This window comes from Eretmochelys imbricata, chromosome 20 (genome assembly GCF_965152235.1).
Source record: "Eretmochelys imbricata isolate rEreImb1 chromosome 20, rEreImb1.hap1, whole genome shotgun sequence".
Classification (NCBI taxonomy): domain Eukaryota; kingdom Metazoa; phylum Chordata; order Testudines; family Cheloniidae; genus Eretmochelys; species Eretmochelys imbricata.
This window is the reverse complement of record NC_135591.1, coordinates 14,038,143-14,059,087: the sequence shown is the minus strand read 5'-3', so window position 1 is coordinate 14,059,087 and position 20,945 is coordinate 14,038,143. Positions and strand designations below refer to the sequence as shown.

The window sequence follows — 20,945 nt, the reverse complement described above, 5'->3', positions numbered from 1 at the left end:
TAGTACGTGATATACAAATATATTATAAATTAACATTTGTGTTCAGTGTAAATTGTACCTGCGGTAATGTTAACTTCGATTTTCAATGTGGTTTGTATCTGGGTCATTACTACACGAATACATATTATTTTTCACTATATTTTTGTTTTTTTCTAAATTCTGTCCAGCAAATGCTTTTGAGAAAGAATATTTGAGGCTAGTCATTTAAGATCTCTTTGCAGCAGACAAAATTAAAACTTTAGTGAATGTATATATATCATGTATAAAATGTATAAAAATCATGATTTTTCTCTAATTATTTTGTCTCCCAACATTCACTAAAGTTTATATATAAACTTAAAATGCATAATACTTAGGTATCAAAGAATACCTGTTCTTATCGGAGGAAAGTTAGATCTTTTGTTACTAGCTCTACTAAAAATAAAATAAATTAAAATAAAATAAAATAAAATCTCTTGCAGATTTCAGTTTAATCCTATGAATTTAAGGTTTGATCACAGAAGGCCTTGCTACATTTAAGCAGTTCAGAGCTTTGGGAAACAAAGTGATGCTAAACAATGTATCTCTATAGATAATGTGTCCACTTTATAGTTAAATAAAATACAATGCGGATATAGCTCCAATAAGTTTCTAGACAGAAAAGTAGATCAACAGATTAAAGCTAATATGATTGCAAGTATATATGAGAAATATCGTTGTCAAAGTGTATGTACAAGCCGAGACAGAACTTTAGACATCTCAGTACGTATTCAATTATCCACAGAAACCAGAAGAAAATAGCTGACAAGCAAGAATCTCAAAGAGTAAAAGGTAAACTGGTGTTTAAATTCATATGAATCTGAGATTACATACAGTGTTTCCAGTTTCTCGTTTTGTTTTTGTTTGTCGCATGTGGACACACCTTTCTGGAAAAGTCTAAGCAAGAATCTGGTTCGGTTTGGTCAGTTTAAGAATGTTGATTTCCCAGGGGCAAAAACCAACCCAAACCCCATGTATATTTCTAGCGTCGAAATAATATGTGTTTCCTAGATCTATGTTGTACAATTACTATTGTTTCCACAGGTAGAGAATTTCTTTCCTCCTTTCATTCTGAGCGAGTGTTTAAATATCTGCACATTTTGTTTACTTGTTTTGTATACTGCCACCAAGTGACAGAAACTTGCAAACCAGAAATTTTGCAATTTGGTGCCTTTTTGTGGGGGTGGGGAGGTGGGGTGAGGTGGGGAGGAGTGGGCAAAATACCCTTACTTGACTACTTGCAAAATGCTGGACTACAATAAAGGCCGGATTTGCAAGGAAGTTTTAGTACCTTAAAAGAGTCAGCAATGTCTCTCTCCCCACCTCCCCTGGAACGTCCATAAACTGCCCCCTATTAAGGTATTAGCTGAACAGTACTTCAAAAAGTTTGGCCTCTAAAACCTATTTGAAATTCCTCCGATGCACTTTATACCCATTCACTAGAAGTTTTCTTTTTTTTCTTTCTTTTTTTAAAGCCCCTTTCGTTCCGTATTCCCGTGTTTTAAATCATTCCAATGTACGTGAACTCATAAAAATAGATAAGGCATGTCAACTTGGGAACGATATTTCCCCTCTTGAAAATATGAGTGTATTTAAGCAAATCCTGGAATATTAAATTGTAGCTCGATTAAAGACAATGTAAATGTATAAATTCAACAAAGTGCACAGAGGTTGTCTCCAAATATATAGTTTAATTCTGTCTAAGTGATCGCCTCTGAAAAAGCATCATTAAGGCAACTAATATTGTTTCCTGAATTATTATTTTTTACTTGCGACCTAAGATTAAATTTCTGCTTTAGAATCTGCGAACAATAAAATATAAAGCTGCCTATAGTTAATGACAACAATTTTTCATTGTTGAGTTATCCTTCCAGAACGCAATAAAATTGTATTCCTTTTATTTTTAATCCTTACACTGAGCATAAATAGTTGTGTATCTATATTTCTCTATCTATAGATATAGATACTCTTAATAATTTTAGCTACTAACCATTGCCCGCGTCAACTCAGTGACGTCATAAATGCAGCTATCTTGAATGTAAGAAAAAGAAAAAAAGAAAAAACCCACCCAAAACATGATAGTAGGGAATATTTTCACGCAGCCAGACAGAATAACCAAGCTAAACCATAGTTCTCTGAAATGCACAGGGTGTTAGGAGTTTGCAGTGGTACCTGGTTTTAACATGTAAGGCATGACATACATGCGATGCAGTCTGATGCACTCATTCGTCAAACTAGATAGTGGCTGAGAAATAAATGTTCCTTGATCAAATGGAATATGAAACTATTGTCCGTACTTTTGTAAAAGAGATTATAAGGGTTTTTTTTTTTTTTTTTTTTTTTTTTTTTTGGCAATTACACAATGTAACCCTCAATTATTTTACACATATCAACATTTTGGGGTTTCCCCAGCACTGAGAATGAATTTGTTAACCTCTAAAGTGCCACAAGTCCTCCTTTTCTCTTTATTCGTAAGTGCATTTAATTAGCAAACATTTGACGTAATGTTACATTGAAAATTGGATTATATCCATGCATTACTCATCATTACATAGCATATGAAGGTGCTGACGCTAAGTTTAGCAACAACATTGTTACTTGGCAATTTAAGACAAAGAGAAGTTCCATTTCTGCGGAGAGGTTTCGATTCTGGCTTCTTGTGTTGGGGTGCTTTGGGTCATCAATAAATCTGGTAAGGCAAAAATAAATAAATCCACATATTAGAAATTGTATTTCAGGCATAATAACCGTCGATTTCAGTTGCAATAAGAATTCAAATGAACATAAGCAAACGCTCAACAATGTTAGAAAGAACTTCAAACCTTGGTAGAAAAAGGGAATAAATTAAATAGTGCAATAGATTAATTTATCTTCTCTCCCCGCCACCCCCCCCCTCCATCTCCCAGTTTCCTGTTTATGAGATATGTGTTTTGACAGTTTCCAGAATTCTGTCTTCTTTTTTTTTCTTCTGGAAATGCGTGCAGTGATTACAGAATGGCGGTTGCAAACCTGAGAAAACTATGCTCCCTTGTTATTTTAGAACTATTATTTTTCAGTTTTGAAACTAAAGGCTAAATGTTTTCACTTTCAACTTTCTGTGTGTGGTGAAGATGAGGCGTCAGGCAGAATCTTTCTTTCTTTCTTTCTTTCTTTCTTTCTTTCTTTCTTTCTTTCTTTCTTTCTTTCTTTCTTTCTTTCTTTCTTTTAAAATAACAGTACATTTACACTTATTTCCATCAGCCATGCAACCCAATTAATAAAATGGCTGGTGCATAGAAAGGAGTCTTCCTTCTAATTATACCAAACTTGGAATGCACTTTGTGGTGAATATAGTCTTTATAACCTGTCTTTAGAGATATTAGACACACTTGCATACAGGACTGAAGAAATGGGGTTTATATAATAATAACATAAATAATAAATAATAATGATAATAATAATAGTCTCCTAGGAAAGAGGTGGAAAATGAAAAAAGAGAGAGCTCTATTATTGCTAATTATTGTTCGGTGCGTCTTTGTCAAGAAGATGCCTTGAAGTGGCAAATAAAGCTGCCAAATAGCCTTCCTCTTTCAAAACTATCTGTCTGCAACATTGAAATAAAGTTTAAACAGTCCATCAAGAGCTGAATAGAAAGTATGCAGTAGAAGGATAGATTTCCTCTTCTATTTTAATCAGAAGCTGCCAGACTCTTCGTCCTCAGGTTTAATTACTGCAATATAACTAAGGAAAGAAGAGATTCAAAACAATGCAAAGCATTTCAGGTTGGGAAATAGTGGCCTATGGCGCATACGTGCCAAGTTATCCTCAAATAGATTTTCTTTTTTCTTTCTTTTTTATAAGAGCTATTTACATGAAAAGCAATATTCGACTAGGAAAGCCCGTGCTATAAAAACAGGAATAAAAAATAAATTAGAAGGCAAGAACTCACGTGCGCAATACATGCCAAGTTAAAAAAAGACCGAGATAACATATATGAGGTAAGATCAGCTAAAATCAGGAAGATATTGAATGACATCACTTGTTTACATCTACCAACTACAAAATATTCAGCTCAGATATAAATACACACCACCACTCTCTTTATATAGTTTATATGTTATATATGTGTATGTGTGTATATATGCGTACTGCTACATTCATATTCTACATGTATATATAGGTGTGTATGTATATAAAGAATTTCTAGTTTGACTCTACACATTCGTTTTATATAATATATATATAGTATATATAATGCAGATACATACATGCATACACAGAGATAATATGTATTCAAAATATAAACTCTTTGTACTCTCTCTCTCTCTCTCTCTCTCTCTCTCTCTCTCACACACACACACACACACAGGGAATTCTAATATGTGTGTTGAAAATATAAACACTTTCTCTCTACTCCCACTTATAGAATGCTAAAATGTATATTCATACTGCACAGGAACATCAAGTAAATACTTCTGACCTATGTTAACTTTTGGTGCACGTTAAAAGCACCCAGACACAACCTGTATTTATGAAAAAGCAGATTTCTACATCCAGGCAATGCACTGGCTAACAGAGTGTGATTGCTTTTGACTACATTTGTGCTATCAGCCTCAACTGGTCATTCTGACTGTACCAAACAACAAACCCATTCCCTCTTAAAACAAACAAACAGGCGTCTAAATTTGCATTCAGGATCTAAGCAGAATAGGAACCTGACAGTAGCATTTTATTAAGGCTGTAGGGTGTGTGTGGGGGGGGGGGAGAAGAGATTTGGGTTTGTTTCCTTTCAGTAATTAGTGGGGATAGAAAACACATGTGTTAGGATTGAATTTTTTGAAGGCTTTTTCTAAATCAGTTCATCAATTCGCTAATTATGGCTGGGAGAGAAAAAAATTTCTCCCTATACATATTTTTTCTTTTCCCCCCCGTGAACATCAGAGTGGGGAGAGGGGTAAATGTGTGTGTGTGCGTGGGGGGGAGATATGGCTTATGAGAAGTGGATGTTATTTCAGATTTCTGTGGGCTTTTATTTTCTGGGAACAAAGAGCAACTGCTATTAAAGAACTACTCGAAGACTTGTGCATATTTCCACTGCTGTGTAGCAGTTTTAATAAAACATCTGTTCTTGCTTCTGCTGATGAGTTTACATAATTGTTTGCAGACCAATTTAACCAGAAATAGCCCTAGATATTTCCCTGTACATGTTTTCATGCGGGAAAATAATAAATACCTTTTGTAAGTGACATACCTTGATGAAATACTTTCGAGAAATCCCAATACTGGTTAAAATATAAATTGAATAAAAATCTATTGCATTAAAAACGCTAGACTGAGGAGTGCAATCAGTAGAACATAATCTAATGATGCCTCATTTATATTTGCAGGAGTTTTTCTCCCAAGAACCCTGGTTTTTCAGGAGGGAAAGCATTCTATTTTAAGTTTCTTTACGGCAGCTGTTTACTGTTCACTATAAATCGACCAGACTTTTAAGTCTTGCCCTCTGTTTAGAGAAGTAATAAAACACTTAACTTTCTCCACTCCTAGTCTCACGGTTATCAGACAGGTCTTTAATACAAGAGCCCGGGAGCACCTATACAAAAATTAATTCCTCCAAGCCAAGACTTTCCCAAAACTTTAACAAGACTGGGATTATTATAAATGCATCTTTATAGGTGAAAGAAACCACATGAATCACACCCACATAGAATTATATCTGTATATCTTCCAAGGATTCCTGCTACTTTCAATTTACTCTCCAAGTACATTTGGACCATAAGTAACACATAAGGTAAGGCAACATACCAAGAGGAAGCAAACGACCTCCATTCATTCATGCATGCATGCATGCATTCAGTTTATTGTACATTGCCCCAGTTTCATATCTGGAAGCAGTGCAATCGTTGGTTTCCAAAGTAACCATGGTTTCAAATGAGATTGTTCCTATACGACATATAAGTACATACATATATTTACAGTTATAATCTATATAACATATATGTATCTGTAGACACATGCATCTGCATGTGTATGTGGCTGGGTGTGCAATATGTCAACACCAGGGGGATAGCATATGTAGTTTTTTTGTTCTGTTTTGTTTTGTTTCCATAAATCCCCACGTATAATGGCTGGGGAAGAGGGAGAAGAGTGGGGAGACAAGAAACCAAACTAAACTTCGTTTTTTGGAAAATACCAGTAAATCGTCACATTGGGCATAATTCGTATATCTCTACTAGGCTGGTCACAAGTTGAACACTGTAGAGTGGGAGCCAAAGTATGGTCAGCAACAAGGCACATGTGCTAAATAACATGGTGTGTACTTCCAGCTATCTTCATTTTGGTCAGAAACTTTATTTTATTTTCCTAGTGACACTCAAGGGAAGCCTTAATGTTATAGAAGATGAATACACGAGCTTTTTTTTTTTTTTTTTTTTTTTTTTTTTTTTTTCAGTTGTAGTCTCGTTTATGGCTTTATTGCCACCATTGATTACTTTGCTTTGTTACACAGAGGAAAAAGATCATAAAATTCTTTGGCATCCGGGTTCCTGTTATAGCTAGGGGGGAAATATAGCTTTCCCCCTCTTCTTTGTCAACTAAAATGTTTTAGGGGAGACATCGCTAAAAAGGAATTAAGTGTACTGAGTAATAGCAAGAAAACACCTTCAGATGTTCGAATTTTTACCCTGCAACTTTGAAAGCCTGCGTCTCACCAGACCACTCTACACAAATCCTAAATTTGAAGAAAAAGGCCAAGGGTTTCCTGGCATAATTGAATTTTTAAATAGCAAGCCACGAGAATGATGAATATACCTTGCAATATTTACAGTTCAGCAGGTATGTTTTACATTTAAGGAGCAATTTATGGGACTGGATTGAAATTAAAATTAGATTAGCTGCCTTCATTTCAATTAGTTCTAGGTGCAATTCACCAAGACAAGAGATAATATAATCCTCTTTAATCTAACCAAATATTTGCAAAGGAAGTTTCCTAAATCTGTTGTAAATATCTGAAACCATAAATTTCTGTAAACGTAAACACGAGGTGCTGTCCTCAACCAAGACCTCAAAATGTACTTAAATTGCAAATAGGAAAAGTGTGAGTTTTGTTGCGGTTGCTGTTGAAAATGTAAATATATTCTAACAGTACCAACCAATGAAAATTACAAAAGGAAATATTCAGGACAGGAATGTCAAACTGTACTAAAAGAGAACATCTAACTTCCAGACTAACGTGAATCCGGAATGTTGTCTCTTTTTATTGCAACTTCCTTCCAAATCCATAGTTCAGGAATGTTCTAAAAGCCACATTATCAGTTGAGCAGTCGCCATGTCTTTTTTCTTTTTGCTCGCTTTATGTAATATTTTCTCATAAAGAACACAACCACTTGACTCCATAATATTGACCAATGCTTCATGAGAAAACGAAGAAAGATGGATAATTTATGAATTAATCTTCTGTGGGCACGTGAGATGTATTACTTTGAATTCTGGGCTATTTTGTTATCAGATATCAGGAAACCATAAAAAATTCTGTGCTTCAAAAGCTCAGTGTTGAAAAAAAATAATAAAAGAGAGAGCGAGCGAGAGAGAGAAAGTTAGATTTGGTTGTGAAATTTCAAATTTAATTCAGATGTGTTTTTTCCCTAAGAGCCCCCCCCCCCAAAATCTCCCCCCACGCACTTAATATTTGCTTTCCTTCTTCTAAGCCATCTTATATTTAGAATTTTCAAGACTTACTTTCAATGCATACTTAGTTTCAACTGGGGAATCAACACAAGCAAAAGCAATTTTTCCCTTTCTTGACATCTAGCTTCCTATTGGCTCAAACCAGGTCAGCTGACTTTGTCATTTTGTCTGTCCTGGAGTAGAGCCTTCCCTATAACAATCTAGTTCAGACTACAAACTGGAGACAGAAATAAATATTAAAGAAATCATACACCCAGGTATAGAGGAAGATATGAATTCCTATTTTACAAACCCATCGTTATCTTGCCATCTAACCAGTGGCCAAGATGTGCTACCCAATGTCGCTCTCAATTCAACGGCTTATGACCCCGTCAGGCATTTTTCTACCTATGGAGCAGCCGTTGCTCAAAACCGGATTTACTCTTCTCCTTTTTATTCACCGCAAGATAATGTTGTGTTTAGTTCCAGCCGAGGACCATATGACTATGGATCTAATGCTTTTTACCAAGAAAAAGACATGCTTTCTAGCTGCAGGCAAAATTCTATGGGACACAATACACAGACTTCAATTGCACAGGATTTTACCAGTGACCAAAACAGGAACACTTCGCAAGAACAAAAAACTAGCATTCAAATATATCCATGGATGCAGCGCATGAACTCCCACAGTGGTAAGTTTTACAGCTTGGAGATATAAATTAAATAAACTGAACCATCTTTACGACTATCTCCCTAGCAGAACAGGCTCAGCTACTTTTTATGGCCCCATAAAAACAATAATATAGCTCCTTCACAGTTGCCGCTACAGGCCTTTTATTTGTTAAGTTGTTGCAAGCAAATATGGCTTGTTATGCTCTTTCTAATTAAAAGACTTCGAGAGTGTAAAATATCTATAATAAAGTGCAGTGAGCTCTGCTTTTGAGTTAAGTACAAAATATTACTTGGGTAAAGTAAGTTTTAATGATAGGTGAGTAAGTACTTTTTTTTTTTTATTGAGACGGAAGGATATGTAAAAAGGATCCCTCTCTGTGACAGATTTCTACATAGGAATTTATGAAATTGTGTTGATAACACAAAAGAGGAAGAGTCTATTTCTAGTAATTAAGGCAACACTTTAGGGAGAACCCCTAGTTTTCTTTTCTCCCTCTCTGTCTCTCTCTTTAGTTTTGGGGGTGGGGGGGTGGGGAAATAATTAAAGCAAGACTCTCCAAAGCTTTGCAAGGAGTAGCATGCCTAGATTAGAAACCATTTGTGCTGCAGGGGCTGAGTGTGTTAACTTGAATCTGGGTAAACAGGAGCTAAGAACTGGGGAGGGGGGGTTGACAATAGGGATGTAGGATGGAAGGGAGGGGGCTAGAAGGGGAATCGATTTTGTGGTTTCAGTGATCAAAATAGATATGTCTTCACTAAGGTATATATGTATTACTAATTAGTTTTAGTTTGCTTTGTTTCTGAATCTCTAGGTGTCGGCTATGGAGCGGATCGTAGAAGGGGTCGCCAGATCTATTCCCGCTACCAGACCCTGGAACTGGAAAAGGAATTCCACTTCAATCGCTACTTGACAAGGCGGAGGAGGATTGAGATCGCCAATGCACTTTGCCTAACGGAGCGTCAGATCAAAATCTGGTTCCAGAACAGGAGGATGAAATGGAAAAAAGAAAGTAACTTGAGTTCCACTCTGTCTGGGGGAGGAGGCGCAGGCGCTGGGGCAGCTGCAGATAGCTTGGGTGCAAAGGAAGAGAAGCGAGAAGAGACAGAGGAGGAAAAGCAAAAGGAGTGAAAATTGACGGCTCAGCCCCTCATGCCCCCCCCCACTCCCCACCCCCACCCCTCCCCACATACACGCTATATTTATCACTGGCACAAGTTATATGTTTGGCTACATTAAAAAAAAATAAGAGCCAAACGTGGACATGAAAGACAGACCTTCCCCCACTCTCACCCCCCATTCCCCAATATTCAGTTCAGAACTTGCTCCACAATCCCTTTTAGGTTTTGAGTATAAACCTTCACTTACCCCCATCTTGCCTATTTATCTAACTTTGAACACAGGTTTCTTCCTAAAAAGAAATTGGCTTGCAGGAGGCAGAACACCCTGTAGTGTTGCCTAGTTGTGTTGGGATGATCCTTGTAAGATGGACTCTATGCAGTTGTTTTATTATTATTATTATCATCATCACCATCATCCAGAAAACGAGTTTCCCACCATATTGAAAATAATTCCCTGAAATCTCTTTCCACGTAAATATAGCATTTTCAAGAGTAACCTAATTGTATTTAAACAATACCTGGGCTCATCATTGCAAACTGTGACAGTTTATGTGTGAATATTTTTAGCTGTATTTGTGGTATCTGTATTTATATTTATGTTTAGCACTGTAATGTTCAACAGTATAAAGTGAATGGAGGTCTATAGCAGTAGAAAAAAAACAAACCTTGTGTTACACCCTCTCATGTATAAAGATCATGTCCAGAGGACTATTGTTGAGTATTTAATAAAACTGAATATTATTTTTAAAGTTTACAGACTGGCCTCTGAGATTCAATTGGAGCCCCTCATGTTGATAACAGGGTGTTGGAAAGTTCACTTATTCTCTGTGTGTTTTTCCTAAAAATCAAATTCCTGTATCCTTCCCCTCCACACACACACACCTCCTCCATACTTCTCTCATTCAAAAGTATTCCAAAAGGGGAAGTATACATTTTGCTTTGTCTCCTTTATTTAGTCTTGTTACTATATTGTTAAAGGGCATCACAAATCTGTGCCATACCTCTCGCTTCCTGATTAAAAAAATGGATTTCCAAAGTTCAAATAGTATTTTTATTGCAATCCTCATCAGGCAATTCACAGGTCACAGAATGTTTGTTGTTGTTATTCAATAAATAAATAAATAAATAAATAAATAAATACATGAATTTGAAATTGCTGATGAACACCCAGCTTTAAGCAGTCACACACTTTTCCAGACTTACTTAGACTGTTTCTATAGAAAAGCTGGCACTCAGCAGAGGGTAATTGACAATATCATACTATGAAGTAAACAATGCTAATATTACACTACGGTATATTGCAGACTTATATAATATGTTACGAAGGCTTGAACACAACTTACATTTCATATCATCTGTGGTATATTCAGTACAAAGGCATTTACCAGTGGTAGGAACATTCTGTATCTAACACATATTGTGGTACGTTAGGGGCATATCTTTCCTGGAAGACCCACCATACTCTTAGAGTTTGTCTTAAACAACCAGGATTCGGCTGAAATAAAAAGAGCAGGGAGGTTTTATAATCCCATAATTTGCTTATTTTCCACCCCCGCTTGTGTACGTTACTTAAAACGGCATAAGAAAGGAGAGCAAAATATGCATTTACAAAACAATAGTCTTGCTACACAGTAAAGGAAACAGGAAGGTTAAAAAGAAATAAACAAACTTGTTTCCCTGGTCTGAATTTTAATAGAAAAAATAGAAATGATATAGTTATGAACTAGAAATTATGTAGTTATATAAATATATGTATATATATATATATATATATGAACTGTCATAACATTTAAAGCAACAAACCTTGAAATAGATTTTAAGGTTGTTATTGTGTGTATATTGCAACACGCACGTATTCTTGTCTTAAGGCAGTCTAGCAGAAGGAATAATATTTTAATGCAATCATTTAACTAAATACCCTTGAAAGGAAATTTGATTTCTCAGTAAGCATCAAGCACAGGTCTCCCTACTTCTTCAAGCAGTAAACTGCAGTGGTAAAGGTAATAGAAATTGTAAACTTTCGGTCATTACTGTAGATACATGACAGAAGCAGCCCATGCTTAATACTTAAGAGCTTTTTTTCACATATACCGAAGAGAAGGCATTGTATGTGTTTATTTCATTCACCTAAGCCATGAAATATTTATGGGGAGGTAACTTTATGGGATTCCCTGCCACTGAATACATAGACTGATATTAACACATAACATAACGCACACAGAGTGATACACAGAGCTAGAGTGTAGAGATATATATATATATACAGCTATAAACAGCAGATGTGAATAGATATATATTCAAATCTGCTGTGTATAGCTGCATATTACAGGAGATTTAGATGATCAATCATATGTGCATTCATATGTACAATGTATACGTATATGTAATATAGACAATGCATATATACTGTATATATTATATATGTAATGTATTGTCTGTAACATATATTACAGACAATACATTACATATATTATATAGTATATATATATATATGTGTGTGTATATATGTATGCACGAACTGATATATTATTCTAACAAAATAAAATATAGCGACTAACAGTTCACACTAACGCATTTTGTGATTTAGAAATACTAAAGCGTTTCAGTCTACAGCAAATACACAAACATATCTATAATAATACAGATACGCATAGACACACATATGAACGCCCCCTTCCCACCCAAACACAGCTAGGTAAGTGTGTTTCTCTAAAGGTGCATATAAACCATACGTTGCTATTATAGCCACATAATATATGCGCACAAAGAAAATAAAGGGAGAACGTATTATGGCATGTATCTAAAAATATTTTGCATCACTGGCTTTATCCCACACAAATACGTCCATGCCCGCTTCTGAAGCTCTGTCAACACAAAATTAGCCAAATCTTCCATTTCTTAAAAGGCTAAAGACTTTTATATGTTGGCCACTCTACACCCAAGCCCAATGTATACACTGAGGGGGGGCATGGGAAGCCGTATTTTATGAAGCGTTGTACCACAGGCCTAGCACCAGGTGACGCTATAGTCTCGTAGTCTTGGTTTTTACTTGGGGCCTTTAGTTTGCTTTGCCAACATATCAGATACGTTTCACAGGCTTCCATCAATAACCTCCTGGGGTCATCAAGCCAAATTTATGACTGGCCAACACAGTCACGTGATTCTATTTAAACATGCCTTATTTGGGCAGCGCACATAGAATAAAGAAAGAAGAATCTCCACCTATAAATTCTGCACTTTAGAGAACAAAAAACCCCCTGAACTTCAAAGGGCCACAAATCAAGCCTAATCAAAAGGGTGCAAAAAATCCGACATGAGTTCTTACGTAGCCAATTCGTTCTATAAGCAAAGTCAAAATGCTCCTGCCTATACCATGCAAAGTTATGGGAATTATGGATCTCTGTCTGAGGTTCAGTCATCCAGGTATTGCTACAGTGGGCTGGATCTAAGCATCACATTCCCATCCTCTGGTTCTTCCAACTCTCTGAACGGTTTGGACATGTCTTCAAGCCCTAGAACTAACCCCGACCGACCTTCCTGTACAGTCATGGGTTCTTCAGGGCACTCTCTAGCCAGAGACGACCAGACTACTCTAAACCCAGGAATTTACAGTCAGAAGGCTGGTAACACGGCGTTGGAGGATAGATCTAAGGGCACTGGCGAGATCAAAGCGGAGCCCGTGCAAACTACACAACAAGGAGGGCAACAACTGCAGCAGCAGCAACCACCACAAATATATCCGTGGATGACCAAACTACACATGAGCCATGGTAAACTTTCACTTCTTGATTTTGTTTCACAGGATTTGCCTGGTTTTATAGGCCATACGGGGCAAATAATAAAAAAAAACTAAGGTCGTAAATTTTACGACTAAGGCATCAATTGCTCGTAAAACTGTCCACTAAAAGGCTTAGAGGCTATATACGCCCAAATTTATGACAGCATAATTGGATCATAGAAACAAAACGTGTATAAAAGGCAATATTCCAATTTTTTGGAGGGGGTTTTAAAAATACACATGTTCTTTTAGGCTTCTCTTTAAAAATATTAAACCCCCAAAAAACATATAAAAAAGTCATCCTGTCTATATAGACTTGTTTTTCCTCCTTGCACCCTCTCCAGGATAGAAATCCAGCCCATGAAAATATATTCCCCTCTTTTGCACACTTTCTTAATGTTTAACAGGGAACAGGTTCTCTTCTGCTCAGTCTGCATATGTTTGATCTTTACAAACTTTAATCTGAAGGTGTTTATAAAAAGAGAAGCTACATGTTGACCCTGGCCAAACCTTGAAGTCCTAGGCAGATACAGTTGTCCTGGGTATAACCAAGGGGACTTATTTATATTCTGTTGTGTTATTATTTATTTTTGAAACATAATTGTTTTGGCTTTTCATGTGGTGTCTTTTATTTTTGCAGAAACAGATGGCAAACGTTCCAGAACTAGCTATACTCGCTACCAAACTCTGGAACTAGAAAAAGAATTTCATTTCAACAGATACCTCACACGCCGGAGGCGCATTGAAATTGCCAACAACCTGTGCTTAAACGAAAGGCAAATCAAAATCTGGTTTCAGAACCGGAGAATGAAGTGGAAGAAAGATTCCAAATTGAAAAGCAAAGATTCTCTCTAAGTAGAAGGATGACTCTCTAAAGAGAGAGTCAATAAATATTTACACGAGTTTGGTTGTAATCTACCTTCAAAAAAACTTTTCTTTTTAGGGTGGGGAGGGGGTCGTGTTGCTGAATGGACTGTGTTACATACCCTCACAAATCCATCAGACAAAGGAGTTATCTTATTAGTATGCAAAAACCTGCTCTTCGCTTCATGCAGAACTTAGTGTATAGCTCTTTAGATTGTTACTCAATGTTCTAACCTGTACGTTCTGGGGGGCGGGAGGGACTATCATAATCATGTTGCTCAAAAACAATCCGCAGAGCTAATGGGTTATATTTTATCAGTGCTAGAATAATAACAATAGCAACAACAATAATAAGCTGCCTACGGGAGAAAAAACGCAAAGTAAGTTGTCTAAAGTCACAGAATCTTCCTTAACTGTCTGCTTAATGTTAATAGCAGAAGGGAAAATGCGGATATATTTTACTGTATGTAAATTAACCTCTGTATCCTCGGGTTGTACGTAAAAGACCTGACATCTCCACTGTTACTTTCTGAAGCCTAAAAGAAAAATGTTTACCTTGTACGTGGATTGGATACATCCACAGCTTATTTCATAGATGCACTTGTCCTCAAACATGGCAAAAAAAACTCTGAGACGAGTTGGTTTCTTTTGTTGGTTTGTTTTGTTCGGACTTAGAATTCATTATTTTTTTATTATTTGCATATGAAAAGAAAGGAATGGACTATGAAATAATCGGCCTGAGCAATCATCCGAAATACCTTGTGCAGAAGAGTAAAGCATGTGGGGAAAATGAATTATCTGGACCTAATATTATTGTGTATTTATTTGTTGAGTAATTAATGTAGATTTGCTAAATGCTAAAAATATATAAAAAAGCAAAAATTTGTACATCTTTGTTTAAATGTAGTCCATTTTAATAACTTGTTTTCAATAATGTACGCCGTATATTTATTGGTTGCAGTTTCATATGTGAAAGACCATGGAACTTATATTTTGTCATATTAAATAAACACTAAATAATACAAAACTTTGGCGTGCCAGCTGAGATTAACCCCTTTGTGCTGATTTTCCTTCTTAGAGTTGTATTCAATCCTGCTTCTAGTTAGCTTAAAAATCTCTCTGGAGATAACAGGGGCAGAATGAGGGATCCATTTCTTACTGTACACTTATATACCTCGACCCAAAAAAGCTTTGATTTATGTGTGCTTTTCAGTGGTGGGGTCTTCTGATTGTAGAGTGCTAGACAGAACCATCTCTGAATAAAGTGCAGGACTGCTGTTACTTCCAGCATACAAATAATATGGCAGCGTTGGCTTCTTCTAAACCAAGTGAACTCCTTTTAGGCTCTATAGTCATTTCCCCCAGCTGACAGATGGCCTCTTCTGCCAGGAATCTAGTTTTCAAAGACTCCCCCAAGTGTATATGTATAGTTCAGAGAAAATACCCTTCCCAAAACAACCCAGTTGATACCGCTAAACAGTCTTTTAAAAGGTTGAGAAGCAACTTAAGAACGCTCAGGCACAACTCCCATTGGTTTAAATGGATGTGTTGCATGAGTTGGTGTCTGTACAGTGATATGTAGGCGCCGTACCTTTTAGTGGCTATAGGCCCTATTCTATTCCCATTGAAATCAATAGTAAAACTACCATTAATTTAAGTGGGAGCAGAATGAGGCCCATATTCGAATAGAGGTTCAGGGTGAAATTCTGACTCCACTGAAACCAATGGCAAAGTTGCTATTGATTTCAGTGGGGCCAGGATTTCACCGGCAAGGTTTAAGGTGGAAGTTTAGGGCAGACTTTTTAAAGTGCTGGTTGTGAAAGTTACTTTGTCTTTAGGATGCTACAAGATCTGAGTATAAAATTACATTTTCTTTGGTAGTTAAAAACTTATACAGGAAATCTCGATACTTTAAAAATGTATTTAGAACCACTGTTTTCTAACCCCCTGATTATTGTTATTGTAATTATTATTATTATTTAATGTGATTGGCCTAATTTAGTATTCTTGAGGTCTGTTCTATCTATCTATCTATCTATCTATCTATCTGTCCCCATCCACCCTATCTCTCTCTCTCTCTCTCTCTCTCTCTCTCTCTCTCTCTCTCTCTCTGTGTCTGTCTGTCCATATATATGTATGTGCACACACGCATGCATACAGGCAGACAGATACACACACACATATACAAACACTTGCATATATACAATTATATGTGTGTGTGTCTGTATACAAACATATATTTGTCTATTTGTATACATACACACCATACCTATAGACAACACACACTACTAAGGTCATCCCTGATGTGTCTTGAGAGCTATTTACAGTAGAAACAAATGCTTGAAGAAGCCAATAGCTCCATAAAACTTTATAGCATTTCCTTTACACATTTCAAACAATGGAACAATTTCCTGAACCTGGAAACAAAAGTTTCTTTTAGTGGTAGCCTGGAAGTCTTTAAGGGTACAATTAGTAGAGCGTGGTCAAATGTGGAGTGTCTATATGGCGTTCTTATTAAACATGGAGTTAGGAGCCTACCTCTTCCTATAGTTTATTTATTTATTATTAGGCAAGTTACAAGTATCAAGCAACGCTTTCAGAAAGGCTGTGACATTTAATTTTACTGTCATTTATCAGTCAATTGAAAATTCCTTTTATTTTTCTGGAAGAACTGTCATTTTTGCGTTCACTGCAGTGAAATACGGCTAAGCAAATCAAAACTAGGTTTGGAAATTTCATTCTGCTTGAACCAGGTTTTGCTTAACGCTCTGGCCCTCTGACCATGTGGGCCTTGGGTAATTACAAATAGAATAATAGAGTCTTTTAACTATTCCTTTTAGGTTTTTATTTTCTACCCATGCTGTGTAAATCTATTGAGAAATTGCTCAAGCACGGAAAATGATTTGGCGTATACTGGTGGCTGTTCACTAACTAAGTAGTTCTGCATCTAGTCTTATTCTCCTTTCTCTTAAACACTGTATTTGTTAAATCGTCAACAACATCTTTTCTTTCTCCTTGATCGGTAAACTGTCAAGAAACAATTAGACTTGACAGGTAAGGGTTAACAAAATCAGATCCATTTTTGCTATATCTAAGGGAGGAGTGGGTTTTGCTGGTTCTGTTTTGTTGTTGTTGCTTCTTTTTTAAACCTAACACATACAACTCCAAACTTTTTCATTGCCATAGTGTGAAGCAACAGTGTAGTTAGTTATGATTAATTAGGTTAATCCTGACTTTCCCGGGGTGGGGGGGGGGCATGGATTTATTTCAACCCCTCTTTTTTTTAAAAGAGTCATGTTCCAGGACTGATTCATTTTTGATTGTTGTTTTTGCTGCTTTCTTGAGAGGTTTTGTTTTTTCCTGTCTGTCTCACAATCCTTTCCCAAAGATCGCTGTAAAACCAAGAAGGAAATAAAAAATGACTTACCTTTCCCCTGTCATCCGTGTCAACCCAGTGTGAACTTAAAATGGCCCCAAAAAAACAACCACAGACCAAAGTTCCATTTTTTAAAAAAAATCCTGCATTGTTATTACTATTAACATCATCATTATTATTGAGCAAAGGGCTTTTAGTTTAACTGAGAACATGAGAACATTAGCAGAAATACTCATGGCTTCTATGTGAATTTAGTAGTTTAAAACTTTTGAAGGTTATTTATGTGGATGGCCCAAAGCAAAAGCCCTGAATGGCTCTCAGAGAACACGTGATGTCATTAAACTAAGTTTTATGGTTTGGGGGAGCTGACAAACCCACAATATATTTACATCATATATAATCTTAACTGTCCACCATCGCAGCTGCTAGAGCTGTTTAATGCTGGGACAGTGGGACAAGGCATTTAGTGTGGATTACGGCGTCTCAGACTGCTGTTAGTGAAGGTACATCTTACCAAATGGATCCCAAGCGATCTCAGTAAGTTAATTTTCCCCCCTTCTCTCTCGCTTTCTGGGGGGGAAAACATCCATTGCACCCAGTGAGTCTTATTAAAATAGAGCGTTAAACTCTGATGGGCATGGAATTCTGTAGATACTGTGATGGGGGAGGGCTTTGCTTCTTTTACTGTATGACAAACTAGTATGTATGTCGTTTTAAAGTAACATAGAAGGCGTATAAGGCGAGTAGCAGTCAGGAACCTTATCTAGAAGGAATATCAGACACCCCCTCTCTTTCCCCAGGGCTTGTGGAAATTAGATAAGGCCAGAAAGCTCCATATATTACTGGTTAAGCAGAGACATTTCTCCCCCCACCCCTGTCCTACCCCACTCTCTCTGTAGACAATAAAATACTTGAAGAAAGCGAAAGGTGGACGATCGGGGTTTTTGATTCTCCTCCCCCCTTTGGTTTTAAAACTTTGATCAGATAGTTTCGGTTCCTGCTTGAGTTATTGGGTTTTTTTTAATCTTTGGGGTTTTTTTAAGAACCACAGTATAGAGTTTGCTGTGTGTGTGTGTGTGTGTGTGTTAAATGTTGCTGGGTGGTGAAGTGCATGCGCATTGCTGTGGGGGGGGAGGTTGAGCTAGAAAGAGATCTGGAAGTCTGACTTCTGTACTCCTTTGATGCTGTTGGCAGGTGTGTGGAGGGAGGCATGAACTCAGAGCTATGCGGGATTGGAACTAGGCCGAAGAATTTGTAAACTCCCTGTCGCAGATAAGGCTACAGAGACGTGGCATTTTTTTTTTCTTCAGAAGACTGATATGATCAGATTACACAAAGTGCCATTAATGCAATCTCTGTTTCTCTCTTTTTGTACTCCCCCCTCCACAACCAGGAGATGTTGCTCTTATTCCTTGTGAGTCCTTGGCTTAATGTAACAATATACCTCCAATGGATAGATTTCAAACTCGAGCAATGCAATCTCGAAAGGATCTATCGAAAATGGGGCAGGCCAGAGTCCAAACACCTGTCTGGAGCACTGTTTGAATGCAGAGAAATAGACTGCTGTCCTGAATGGTTTCCCTTCAATATTGTTTGCAACACACCTAGGCAATGGTAGTTTTGAGAATGTAGGGCCGGGGCTCATAACTGAAATCTAACCACAAAGACTATATTATATTCAAAGTTAGACATGTCATATTCAGTGAATGGGAAAAAAAATTAGGAAATGTAGCAACGACTGGTAAATACGTAAGAATCCCCTGATACTGCTTGTGTTGTCTCAACTGTACTTCTAGAGAGCGTCTTCGTTTGTTTATATACCACATTCTCCCTCCCCCGCCCCCAGTCCATACAACTGCCTTCGGAGCTCTGAGCTCTCTGGATCTAAGAGTCAAGAGAAGTCTGCAATCCCAGAAATAACTACTACTTGGCCTGTTTTATTGGAGTCCAACTCGCGATCAAAAGACCCTCCTGTTAAACAGCGAAGTGAAAAGAGGATTTCTCTAGTTCAAAGGAAAAGGAAGGAGGGGTGTGTGTGTGTGTGTGCGTGTGTGTGTGTGGGAATCTGTCTGTGAGGGGGACGGGTGTGTACATGTGAAGATATAAAATGTTTTGTTGCGCTTAAAAGAGACGGTGCAAGGTGAAAGTATAGGGCAAGTATATCCCACGAGCTCAGCTCCCGTTTAGGCGCCTAAATGTAGAGTAGGTTTCAGAGTAGCAGCCGTGTTAGTCTGTATTCGCAAAAAGAAAAGGAGGACTTGTAAAGACTACAGACTAACAAATTTATTTGAGCATAAGCTTTCCTGAGCTACAGCTGAATGCATCAGATGAAGTGAGCTGTAGCTCAGGAAAGCTTATGCTCAAATAAATGTGTTAGTCTCTAAGGTGCCACAAGTCCTCCTTTTCTTTTTGTGAATGTAGGATCTGGACTTTCAGAAATGTTCAGCACCGAGTAGATCCCTTTGAGAACAATGGAGAATCACACACACGAACAATCTAAGGAAAACCTATTATTTTTAATTGGAGTTTACTGGGAGCTGATCTCTGACCCAAAGAGCCCAATTCTGCATTATCTACACCCCACAAGGAGACCAGTGGAGTTTTTTTTGGTAGAGTTGAGGAGAAAAGGAGGATCCTGCCCAGTAAGCTTTAGGGTCTTTGACCTCCAAACTTTCATGAAAAAGGTGTTCCTGGGGAAAATGAGTTTCTCCAAGCAAACAGTCTTCATTTTCATTAGGGATTTGAAAATCAGGGCACTCCGTATACTGGGGAGGGGGAGAGGGGTAAACTCCGTCCCCTTATAGGAAACCAAGCAGAATTGTGATCATAGGCCCCTGTGTGTATACATAGGCCAGATGCCTTCAAGTAGGTGTTGCTCCTGTTACTTATGGTCTTTATAAGATGCTTCCCAAGCCTTTGGTCTCAAATCCAGGCTCTGATCCCACCTCTACAACTCAGCGACAACTTCCAGGAGATTCAGGCCTAAATACTCCTTGTTACCTAGTTATTTATGTTGGGATAAAGATTCAGCCAGTTTCAATAAACAGCAACACTTGCTGAGTCCCTCAGTAAGGTGCTCAGTTAATTTAACACGCTCATCATGGATCCAGATTCTGTTCCCCTTCACTCCAGAGTAAATGATGAATCATTCCAGATTTGCAGTGTGGAGGGCCAGAGCAGAATTCGACATGGTCCGGCTATTTCTACACCCTGTAGACACTCCTTCAGATAGGTGATTCTTTGTATAGGCATAGGTGAAATCCTGACCCCACTGGAAAAATTCCTTTGGCTTGAAAGGGGCCAGGTGTGTGCTAAAATAAACCAAACTGTAGTCCTTTAGTTAGGGGAAGTTCCCTTTGAAGTATATGCTAATTTTGCCTGAACAAAGACCCCTGGGTGTAGAATATTTAAGTTTGTGTATAAGTAGATACTATGAACATACATGCACCCATAAAGTACACCCTTCATGTGTAT

The 20,945-nt window shown here is 37.4% G+C and overlaps 2 protein-coding genes across 2 annotated transcripts; both read left to right on the top strand.

Annotated features, from left to right (window-relative positions):
* Positions 1-7,954: 7,954 nt before the first annotated feature.
* Positions 7,955-9,463, top strand: HOXC6 (homeobox C6). Its single transcript, XM_077838604.1, has 2 exons — positions 7,955-8,354; positions 9,147-9,463. Exons 1-2 carry the CDS (start codon positions 7,955-7,957, stop codon positions 9,461-9,463), a joined length of 717 nt encoding a protein of 238 aa, XP_077694730.1.
* Positions 9,464-12,766: 3,303 nt separating this feature from the next.
* On the top strand, positions 12,767-14,086 carry HOXC5 (homeobox C5). Its single transcript, XM_077838706.1, has 2 exons — positions 12,767-13,223; positions 13,872-14,086. The coding sequence occupies exons 1-2, from the start codon at positions 12,767-12,769 to the stop codon at positions 14,084-14,086; spliced, it is 672 nt and encodes a 223-aa protein (XP_077694832.1).
* The last annotated feature ends 6,859 nt before the right edge of the window (positions 14,087-20,945 follow it).

Bases quoted from the DNA above. Each gene is read 5' to 3' on its own strand.
- HOXC6 (XM_077838604.1), top strand. From the start codon at position 7,955: ATGAATTCCTATTTTACAAACCCATCGTTATCTTGCCATCTAACCAGT. The intron at 8,355-9,146 runs GTAAGTTTTACA...CTGAATCTCTAG, and splicing joins GCGCATGAACTCCCACAGTG to GTGTCGGCTATGGAGCGGAT.
- HOXC5 (XM_077838706.1), top strand. From the start codon at position 12,767: ATGAGTTCTTACGTAGCCAATTCGTTCTATAAGCAAAGTCAAAATGCT. The intron at 13,224-13,871 runs GTAAACTTTCAC...TTATTTTTGCAG, and splicing joins CAAACTACACATGAGCCATG to AAACAGATGGCAAACGTTCC.